Source organism: Zosterops lateralis (assembly GCF_965231275.1).
Source record: "Zosterops lateralis genome assembly, chromosome: 3".
Taxonomy (NCBI): domain Eukaryota; kingdom Metazoa; phylum Chordata; class Aves; order Passeriformes; family Zosteropidae; genus Zosterops; species Zosterops lateralis.
The window spans coordinates 44,569,341-44,580,508 of record NC_139764.1 but is presented as its reverse complement, the minus strand read 5'-3'; the positions used below and the strand labels follow the sequence as shown (position 1 = coordinate 44,580,508).

Sequence of the window (11,168 nt, the reverse complement as noted above, 5' to 3'; positions counted from 1 at the left end):
CATTTTGGCAGTACCTACAGAGAGCCCTGACGTGCAGCTAAGGAGGAGGACTGCTGGGGGTAAAGAAGGAAGAGGAGGCCAATTTGACAGGGAGATGGGATGGGAAACCATGAGGTAAGAGAACTAATATTGAGTCAGTTTGAGTTTCCACACTCCCCCACATCCTTCATGCTCTTTCTGTAGGAAGGAATGGCAGAGACCACCCACCCTGGCCTGGAATTACTCCCCTTTGCCTGATCAGGAGCTGCAGGCACAGGACCCACTAGTGCCTTAGGCAGTGAGGAAGGAAAGAGAGCTTTTCATCCTGCAGCCATCACAGCAGCTTCAGGCCAGCAAGGATAATTACTAGCTTGCTTTTGCCATCCTGGCTGAAGTTCAATCACAAACCCTAAACACCAAGTTTGGTAATCTCAGCTGAGGTCTCCTTTGCACAGCTATTTATATCAGGCATCTGGCATGGGCAAAAACTCGCGATATTCAGCCATGGTGGTATTATTAGATCAAACATGGGGGCGAACTCCACTGGATTTTCAGTTCTGCCTTTAGCTGGACAGTTTACAAATGCTGTGTGAAAGGAGGCTGGACGTGTTTGCATTCTGTTCACAGCGCATCTTCATTTGAAAATTGGCACCTACAGAAGCCTGACAATCAAATGAAAGAACTTTTCAGCAGGGCTGAACAGGCTTTGCCACGGCAAAGCCATGATAAACTGAGGGCACAGGAATCCATTTCTCCAGTGACTGAAAACACGTGCTACTGTTTCTAAAGGAATCACCCTCTTGAACTAATTAATGGAGTGATTTCTTCTCTTGTTCTTCATTTTAAGACACTGAATTCACTTTTTCAAGGCACGCTCAGGTAAACCAGACAAAGATTTAAAAAGATTAATGAAACCCAGTCACAGTTACTAGTAAACAAATCCTTTTAGAAAAGGCAAGGCTCTCAACAGCCTCTCACTATTTGCCTCATTTTCTGGACATGGCTTGTGTTTTAAGAAGCAGAAATTAACTGGAATTTCTTAAGAAGCAGAAATTAAACTTTCACATTTTTAAACAAAAAAGCAAAAGATTCACAAAAAATGCAGAAATACTTGCAAAAAAAAATTTAAAAAAAAAAAAAAGTGAGTTTTAGAGGTTTTTTTGAGAAATGACCTGACCTTGATAGCACCCTCATGACAAAATAAGCTGCACTAGATTCTTCCCAGGAGTAACAGCAGCACTGAAACAGACCTGGTAATGAAGGAGCAGGTTTAAGGGTAGTATTCCCTCCTGACAGTCATAAAATATATGTGCCTCAAAACTTAATCTCCAGGCTGCTGGCCTGACTTACAAGAAAAAAATCAGTATCCAAAGTAAAATACTCACAAGAACTAAATCAGAGTTGTTTACAAAGCATTCTAAATTTTCCATCATCTCTTACATCTAGAATCTTTGTTAGTAGTATTTAGAAGAGCATTGCAAAAGATATTTTATGCATTCTATACCTGACAGTCTTTCAAGTAAAACAGCCTGGTACAATTACAAGACTCTTTTGCTTCACAATTTACCTTAGCTCTGGAGACAAGAATGAAAATTTGTCTCACCCAAAATGTCAACTGACAATTTAAAATAACAAAGCTTTAAAGGAATTGCCTTTGATAAAAACATTTGCATCATAACAAGGAGTAATTATTCCAAACAGATTCTCCCAGTGTGTGATACCATGTGTGAGGGGCTAAAGCAACTGCACACCATTTGAAACTCTCTGCCTGCACACCAGGTAATACCACCTCTGTTAGACAGCAGGGACCTCCTGCTGCCAGCTGTACTCCACTGAACTGGCTGCCACTGATTTCAGCAAAATAAATCAATAAACAAACCAAGCTGAGCAAGTCAAACTCTGACCTGTTCACACATTCGAATTTTCAGACTAATAAGGCACTCTGCTTCCAAATGTAAGAATATGGAAGAGTGCCGGAGAGGAGAGATTCCAAGCATTAAATTGATCAGCAGAAGTGCAATTACCAAAAACAAAGCAGAGAGGATTTCAATTTTCACATGCTACATATTTCAGGAACAAATCATCTTTTATATTAAGAACATTTTACTGTATTTTTGGCAGTAGAATGAGTGTTCTACTGAGAAACCATTCCCACTACAAAAATCTGCTGCTCAGCAAGGACATGTCACAAGTCCCTTGACATGGAGGGAGGCAGGGGGAGGGGAGATCCATTTAGAAATTAATTTTGTAAGTCATTAAAGGATGAGCCATTCTAAAAGCTTCAGTTAAGAGCACATGCAACTACTTTAAAAACCCCATAGCAACTTCTATAATTTCAGGTTCATAGTACAAGCATGTATTAATTTTGACATTATCTGCTCACATTATTGCACACATTTTATTGTTGCCATTTAAAGGTTTCTAATAGGATAACACCATCTTTATTAAACTGTTGATACAAGATGATTCTTTTAGTATCAAGACAGATGAAGACATTACAAAAATTACATAGCTATTAATAGATTGCAATAAACTATTAAAAGAACATCTTCTTACAATATCGGTTTTTTGTTTACAATGAGGAGACAAAAAAATGAGGGAGTTCTGTCATGTTTACTAAATTAGCATTTAAATAATACTTGAGGCACTTTTCAGAAATTATTGAAAGCTATGAACAATTAACACTCTTAGTTAAATCTGAATATCTACAGTATTAACTGTTACATATGACAGTACTATTTGCTTACTAAAATTCAGTTTTCTAGAAGGTTAAAAAGTTTGTATAAGCCAGCTCCAAGCTTTCTCACTGTCTAGAGTAGCAAATATGCTGCTCTATAATTTTCATGTTATATGAAAATGATTGTTTATGTATGAATTAAACTTCACAACATTAACTGTAATGTATGAAGTGCCAGTAGCCTTTATACAGAATAGACAGATTGTGACTTGCTGAAAGGAAGAGGAAGGAAGCACAAAGCACACAACTCCATGGGCTCTGTCATTCCATTTCAAAATACAGATCTCTGATACTACTCCAGAAGATTGTATTGTTCTGATAGTTCTACCATTGAGAACAATGTGTCTTCCCAGGCAAAAGACTAAACACTGACCAGGTGATTTTTAAAAAGGAGATCTGTTGTACTTCAGTTGTTCTTGATCACTCAGTATAAAACATTTTGTGACTTTGCAAAAAAATCACATCATATTTCTGTCCCTGGACTTGCCAAAACACACTAAAATAACAGAAGTCAAATTCTGTTCTATGCATATCCACAGCCATGGGAGAGAAATTCCTGCCCCTGATTTCAAAATCTTCCAGACAACAGGAAAGCTTTGCAGTTTCCCTATCTCACCCTATGCCTACCTTCTCTGCTAGAGTCTTTGTGAAAAAATAAAAATATATAGAAGTATGCTGCTGTGACTGAGAAACTAAATACATCCATGCTTCCAAGCCAAGGGCATGGGGCAGATTTTATTTGAAATATTAAGTTCCTTGATTAAAAATTTAAGACAATCAGACCAGCTGATGGGGTGGATGGAAAAAGCTGTTTCCAGTAGGAAGACTTTTCTTGTTCCTTTTGGCAAATGGACCATCAAAAAAGGACTTTCACCCACAAACATCACAGTTGTTCAGTATCATATCCCAAAATGGGTTCCAGCCACTTCTCCACCTCTGACACAGGCAAATTTTTTCTCAGTGCATAATCTTCAACCTGCAAAGGGACCACAAAATGTGATGAAGATTTTGAAACTCCAGCTTTAAAGGTTTACAAAATTTTTGAGACATCTGCTCATAAGATGGTGACGTAGTTAGTTACCTGATCTTTACATATCTTGCCAACAGCAAAATATTTGGAACTGGGACTGGAAAAGTAGAGACCAGAAACTGCAGAAGCAGGTATCATTGCTAGTGATTCCGTTAGACCAATTCCTGGAAAAGAGAACGAGGATTTTCTTATTCTTTTGAATTAAGAATAAGCACAAATTCACAACCTTTTTTTATGTTGGGCAGCTTCAAGCAAACTCCAAAAAGCCAAGCAGCTTTCAGATGAGCTAAAACCAAACCCTTTTTCCACTTGTTAACCATTAAGAAAACCTCAGAGCTTGAAACATACTGCAGACTTTCATTACAATTACTGCAGAGTGACTCTATGGTTTGAACAAAAAAAACTTGGACATTTTGGCAAGTGAGGTTTTGAAGCACAGAAAGGTAGTTTTGGAATTGTGGAAGCACCAGTGAAACATCTGACATACAAAATATCAAAGGAAAACAAATGGAATTAATCGTTTTTTAAGAATTACCATCTCAATGTTCCTGTGGACCAGGAAATACTCTGCTAAACTGGCTTTTTTTTCTGTTTCTATCTGGACTGTCGTCTTATAACCATAAGGACACCAGAATTTTTTTCTGTGCAGCAGAAGCCTGTTTGCATGTAATCTGCTAATTAGGGACACAACTCCTCCACAAAACGCACTGGCAGTGTTTTGAAAATTCCTCCTTGAATGAGGCAAAATAAAAATGGGAATAAAAAGGGGAAGACAGCAATTCCCAGAAGCACTTCAGTTCAGTATTTTATGTAGTTCTGCAACATCCAATTTGTTTTTTTGGTTGGAATTTTGATTTCACATAAAAAGCAGTTTATCTTCATTTAAGAACCTTAGTAAATTACCTGTTGTTTCCTCAATGTTTGCAAGTTTCCACATGGTGAGTTTTTCTGTATGGTCAGGCTGGCTGGGATATCCAGGGGCAGGGCGAATTCCCTCATATTTAATTTTGCGTAGGCCAGAGAGATCCAGTTGCTCATTACTACTGTAACCCCAGAATTCCCTTCGAACTCTTTCATGAAGCTCCTCAGCAAATGCCTTGGAATAGAATGAAAAGATTATTTTTTTTTTTTTTTTACTTTGTACAGACCAATACAATGATTAAGATGAACAATAATAGATGCTTTCTCACATTCCCATTTTCATTCATAAGAGAGCTCTTAACATAGGTGAGACATTTGAAAGAATTAAAATTCACATGAAACACTTATTTTGCTAACTCAAGTATTTCCCTTACTTCTCTTATTGGTAGAGAGTGGTTTTTTGATTGTCTTGCTTTAAAGAGGTAAAGATGTGGACAAGTAACCCCAAAAGACAAAATTCATTAAACTATGGTAGCAACACTTCATTATAGCACTGAGATCATTAGGTCTTGACTATCTGGGTGTCTTGCCCAGGTCTAGCTATGGAAGGCCACATCATTCTTGCCTCCATGCTAGGATCAGATACAAGCATGTGCTTGCTGCTCCTTTTAGCAGAAGACCTTTCCTTTAGCTCAAAGTGGGCAGCAACTTTTCTGAACTGCTCCTGCAGCTTACATGATTTTACCAGCACCAGTTGCCCTTCAGGAAGAATTTCCATTTCAGTAAATACCTTAAGATAATACTAGTAAGTACAACAACATGAATAATAATTTCTGAAACCCTACTATAGCTTGAAATCCTCAGCTAGAGCTAACCCCCACTTGCATTGTACCGAAGTGGCTCTAAGTTTGCTGAAAGTTGCAAAGAAACACATAGTAAAAACCTCATACCTCTGCCAAGCGATCACCGAGAGCCTTCACCATTATGATGTTGTATTCATCATCTTGTTTCCTAAATTCATTGCATAAATCATCTACACCAAAGCAGGCTACAGCAAACAGGCCTAAGTAGTCACAAATGCCAGAATCCAGTGGTGCTATGAAGTCAGAGAGGCAGTAATATGGATCTGTGCAGGCAGAATCCTTTTCAGCCTAAATAACGAAACCAGTGCAATAAATCATAAGATTTTAAAATAGATTATTAGTGTACTATTAAGCTAAAGACCAGTATTTTTAAGACTAAAGGGCTTAGGGAATTTCTGACAAACACCTAACTAGTCTTTGAGCCGTGGTAGGTTTCCTATAGTTAAATTAGAGGAAAACCACCTCTCTTACTCTGAGAGTGTTTGGACCACTGAAGAACAAAACACCAAAGAAGAAAGATGCAGCACTGAAGAGACATTTTGCTTCCATTTTCAGCTACTAAGATTTAACAGCTTATACAGAAAAAAAAAAATTACAAGTAAGGAATACTCTTATGCCAACAACTGGGTAAGAGGAGGAATATTTCATCTCTACCCCAACAGATTCCACATTTCTTAACAAAACTGATGGCTGATTGCAAACTGAAGAATTCTTCAGCAACTCCCACTGTAGAATGGTTATGAGTTTATAAACACTCCTAGTTCCTTATGCTACAAACTGTGCTCAGTAATCCAGACAAAACAGCGGCTTACTAATCACACACAAATACAAACAAAATGTAGGTATCACAACTTGAAAGTTGAATCCTAAGCAAAATTCAAGTGGGTTTATGCAAAGGGAAGTGGCCCAATGGAAATGGACCTGGAGGTGCTGGTCAATACGCAGCTGAACACAAACCAGAACAGGGTGTCCAGGTGGCCAAGAAGGCCAATGGCAAACCTCGCCTGGACCAGAAACAGTATGGCCAGCAGGACCAGGGCTCTTCCCCCGTACATGCCACCAGTGAGGCTGCATTTGAATACTGTGTACAGTTCTGGGATCCCCAACTGAGGAAGAACACTGACGTGCAGGAGCAGGTCCAGAGAAGAGCAATGAAGCTGGTAACAGTTCTGGAGCACTCATCCTATGAGAAGGGGCTGAGGGAGCTGGGGAAAATGAGGCTCAGGGGAGCCCTTATTGCTCTCTACAACTCCCTGAACAGAGGCTGTAGCCAGGTGGGGGCTGGTATCTTCTCCCAGTTAACAACTGACAGAACAAGACAACAGTCTTAAGCTGTGCTAAGGGAGGTTTAGGTTGGACATTTGGAGGAATTTCTTCGGAGAAAGTGTGATTAGACACTGGAACAGACTGCCTAAGGAAGTGGTGGAGTCACTATCCCCAGAGGTATTTTGAGGAACTAGACACGGCACTCAGTGCCACAGTCTAGTTGACACTGGGTTGTTCAGTTTCAGAGGTCTTTTACAACCTAATTGATTCTGTGAAATAGGGAATTATACTGCTCATTGGATCCTTCTTCAAAATGGAAGAAAGGTAACAGAAAGAGGTGCCTGAGCACCCAAAAAGGAATCTTGACTCATATCAGTATATTCATTGTGGAAGCATGGTTGCTATTTAAGAGGTGGCACAGTTCTTGTAAATCTACCCAACTTACAGAGAGAGGAAAGTTATTTAATAGCTATCACTTAGCTGATGATTCATATTTTTTATTCTATGACAATATCTTAGCAATGCATTTCACCCATTCCCTACTGCATCTTATAAGCAAATAAAACACGCCCGCCCCTGAAAAACAAAGAAAAATTATCTATTAACCTACAAGGTTACAAAAAGTACCATAAACCTAAAGAAATATCCTTTTTCCCCGCAGGTGAAATTTATGTTAATTTTAAGGTTCATTTGCAATTATTAGAGCTAAAGAAAAATATTACATGCATCTAAATATTACATGCATCTCTAACTTTTAGATTTATATCACATCCTTAATTAGTGTCAATGTCATGGAGAGAACTCTGTGTACTGAAAGGAACATTATATAAGAAACATAAGACAATTATTCTCCTCTATTTTGCTCTGCTGAAAACTCTCCTGAGTTACTATGTACACCAGGCTGGAAGAGATGCAGCTAAAATACATGGGAGTCGAGAAAAGCAGTATACACAGAGTTCTTGACCTTAACATTTGAGAGAAGCCTGAATAATTTGGATATACAAGGCAAAAAAGGCTAAGGAAAATAACAGTATTCCAATAATAAAAAGCATTACAAGAACAACATGAAATAATATATTTTCCTTGGGAAAATCCTGGGAAAAAGCCGGGAAAACAAAGAGTAGTAAAGCTGATTTACATGGGATATCAAAATGTTTAACTAAGCCATAAGTCTCTGAAACATCCGTGTCTGTGTGCTTGTTGAGAGCATTTTATATAAACATCTGCCATGGACTGTCAAGATGCACTTAGATCCATCTCAGGGAACTGGAACAGGAAAACGTAAGAGCCAGGTATTTCTTAGTACAGTTCTGCAATGTTGGCACATGACTGCGCTCCCAAAGTATTGTACTCCAGAAATGTAGGTAGTTCAATTATTTTTCTGCCCACATTTGATGACTCTGAATATGTGAACTATGAAGAAGCCAAATTGGAAGATAGGGAAAAAGGAGAGCCAGAATATCTTGCAAGTTCAATCTACCAAATTAAATGCAAATCTAAGTAAGTATGATTCTCCCCATCAAAATTAGCTGCCAACTAATTCTAAATGGCCCCCTCATATAGTGAATTTTACAAAAAAACTTTTATCTCCACTGAGCTTTATTTTCCAAGTTTTTAAATCCTAACTGGGTTTAAGCATCAACACATTCAAGCAGAATTTTTCATCTACAGTAGAATTCAGGGATATTAGAGAACTAAGGTTCATTAAGTTCTAATTTAGCAACACAAGATTCATGTGATTAATTTATGCAATGCACTACTTTAGGACATCTTAAAATTGAAACAGAAAATGCACATCATATCTGAAGATGTCAAACCTACAAAGCATTTTGTACAATTATTACAATGCAAAAATACTACAAATACTACAATACAAATACCTGGCTCATCACTAACAGGATCTTGTTATCACTGAAAGAAATGACAAGACAATGTCTGCAGAGAGACTACAACAACCATTTTCTACAGGTTTTAATAGCACACTTCTATTACATTCCTGAAATTCAGGGGGAAAAAAAGTGACTTAACTAATGTGCTGTCACTGTACCTGTTGCCTCAATCCATAAAATTTTGCGATTGGTTCTGAAGATCCCACTGCCTCCTCTACATCATACAGGTGGATATCATCTTGGACACTTCGAGCTGGCCAGAACCCAACCACACCTCTGGCCTGTAATTTCTTTTCATTAATCAATATTTCCAGTAGATCTTGAGCATCATTATAAACTCTCTTTGCTTCTTCACCTATTAAAAACAAAACAAAAAAATGAATTGCCTTAGAAAAGGCAAAATGGCTAAATGGGTTTAAGAACTGTTTGAAGATTGATTAATTTCCACATAATTGTCCAATGATTGCAATGATCTGTCAGCTACAGCAAATAGAAAGATTGCAGTGTGATCATAGGGCTGTAACAACATATATCTCAGGGAAAAAAATCCCAAACAAAGCACAAAATGTTTCAGCCAGCACGTAGTAGAGGCAGAGAACACAGAATAAAACGAGCAAGAGACCTGGTGTGTGCACCTACATTACCACAGTGCAGCAGACCCAGAATGTTGCTTTCAGCGTCACCCTTGCATTTTTATCACGTATTTCAAAGCCTTCTGAATAGCTCCTAAAGGAGCTTGCCATCTTCACCCACAACAGGAACACAGATACATCAAGTGCTGTGCTGCTGTTTTCTGTTATTAAATACCTCCCTGTGCTTTGGCAGGTGAATGCTAAATAAGATGACTGAGTGTTTTTCCACAGTTATTTTTCAGCCTCACATGGCAACAGTTGGTTCACTAAGCGTTGCTTTGAACAAATTATTTCAGTGACATTCTTTGCATGTATTTGTACTATTCCTATGTATTTCAAAACATTTGCAATCTTACTACAGCACATTGGGCCTGTTAGGATTAATTATATGAAGTAGATGCAATTTCAGTACCCACCTACAGTTTCATCATTAAAGATCTTAGGGAAACTCCGATTGGGATACTTTCCTCTAAGTTGCCAGACATCAAAGAAGGGCTTCCAGTCAATGTACTCAACCAGCCTCCTCAGGTCATAATCTTCAAAGACTTTTGTGCCAAGGAATTTTGGTTTAACTGTAGGAATCAGAAGTACAATCCGACATGATAAAAATGACTTAAAACTGCTTTAATATTTGCAGTGTAACTGATGTTCAGCAGCCTCCACCCCTGCAAATGATCTCTTCCTAATTGTCCTAAAATTCTCATAGTCATATTTACCCAAGTCATACTATTCTCCACAGTTACAATGTAACAACAACAACAACAAAAAAAAAACAAAACAAAAAAAAAAAAAAAAAAAAAAAAAAAACAAAAACAAAAAAAAAAAAAAACCCACAACATAAAAGGCATATAAAATTGAAAAATTAAGTCCTTTTGTTCTTCCATGTAAATCAATAGTTTTTAGCTGTTGGACTTTGGAACTTATTTAATTGGTCAGAATATTGGCCAAGACACAAGACCAGAAAAACCTACACAGCTTATCAATCCCTAACATGCCTCATGGGAAGTACACCTTTCATATTTACCAATTCCTTTCTATACACAGACATGTACTATGACATTGCAGAATATTTCTATAATTTTTTTGTGTAATTTCTAAGAACTTTTGCAACCACCACACGTTTAGATTTACACACACAGGTGAAAAAGCAAGATGGATCTGTGTAAAGCTTTGCACTTGTTTTGTCTGTTCAATACTTTGTAACACATTAAGATAAGTTACTGAAAATTAGCCTCTTGTTAAGTCTTGTAAATGAAATGACAGAAAGCAGCGTTAATGTCACTGCAGGATGCATCTTGAATGCTGTTTATACTTCTAGTATAATTAAAAAAAAAAAGTACAAAAAATGATAGGGGAAGGGTAGGAAAGAGTGTAAGAAGGAATTTGATAAAAATGCTATTTTACAGCATGTGTTCCCTAAATATGGTACAGTAAGGTGTGTAATGTATTGAGCCAGGCAGACGCTATTTTCAAAAGCCGTCATTAGCATTTTCTTTGATTATATGTTGTGATGGGATTTTTTTCAGTTATCTTTATTAAATATTAATTTATTTTTAAAATGAGCTGTAAAAAATCAGAAACAGAATGTTCAAATTAATGCAAAAAAATCTCTGTTGAGACAGATATCAATTTACTTAAGCTGTTACACTGCCATATTCTGAAGTTTAAAGCATCATTTAATTAAAAAATATATCTACAATAAACACACAAAATAAAATAAAGGCACAGCAACCACAAACAACAACATATAGCTGACCTGGTATATGGCCTGATAACCAATTATTCTGGAAACCTTTTCTTCTAGCTTGCTGTAGAGACAAGTATTTTCTTTCCTATATAGACATAAAAGTTAATTTCAGAACACACCTTTGATACACATAAACTGTAACTGTGGAACTTCATGGTAGAGTT

General features: G+C 37.4%; 1 protein-coding gene across 7 annotated transcripts in view; it reads right to left on the bottom strand.

Annotated features, from left to right (window-relative positions):
• Positions 1 to 2,127: 2,127 nt before the first annotated feature.
• MTR (5-methyltetrahydrofolate-homocysteine methyltransferase) overlaps positions 2,128 to 11,168 on the bottom strand; it is a 49,442-nt gene continuing 40,401 nt past the window's right edge. For all 7 annotated transcript variants that reach the window (XM_083857285.1, XM_083857286.1, XM_083857288.1 and 4 more), the window contains 7 exons: positions 11,014 to 11,089; positions 9,674 to 9,829; positions 8,784 to 8,980; positions 5,558 to 5,758; positions 4,650 to 4,842; positions 3,798 to 3,910; positions 2,128 to 3,692 (listed from right to left, as the gene is read on the bottom strand). In XM_083857285.1, the coding sequence (XP_083713411.1) occupies positions 3,600 to 3,692; positions 3,798 to 3,910; positions 4,650 to 4,842; positions 5,558 to 5,758; positions 8,784 to 8,980; positions 9,674 to 9,829; positions 11,014 to 11,089 (1,029 nt within the window). In that variant the 3' untranslated portion in view covers positions 2,128 to 3,599. The remainder of the gene's footprint in view (positions 3,693 to 3,797; positions 3,911 to 4,649; positions 4,843 to 5,557; positions 5,759 to 8,783; positions 8,981 to 9,673; positions 9,830 to 11,013; positions 11,090 to 11,168) is intronic.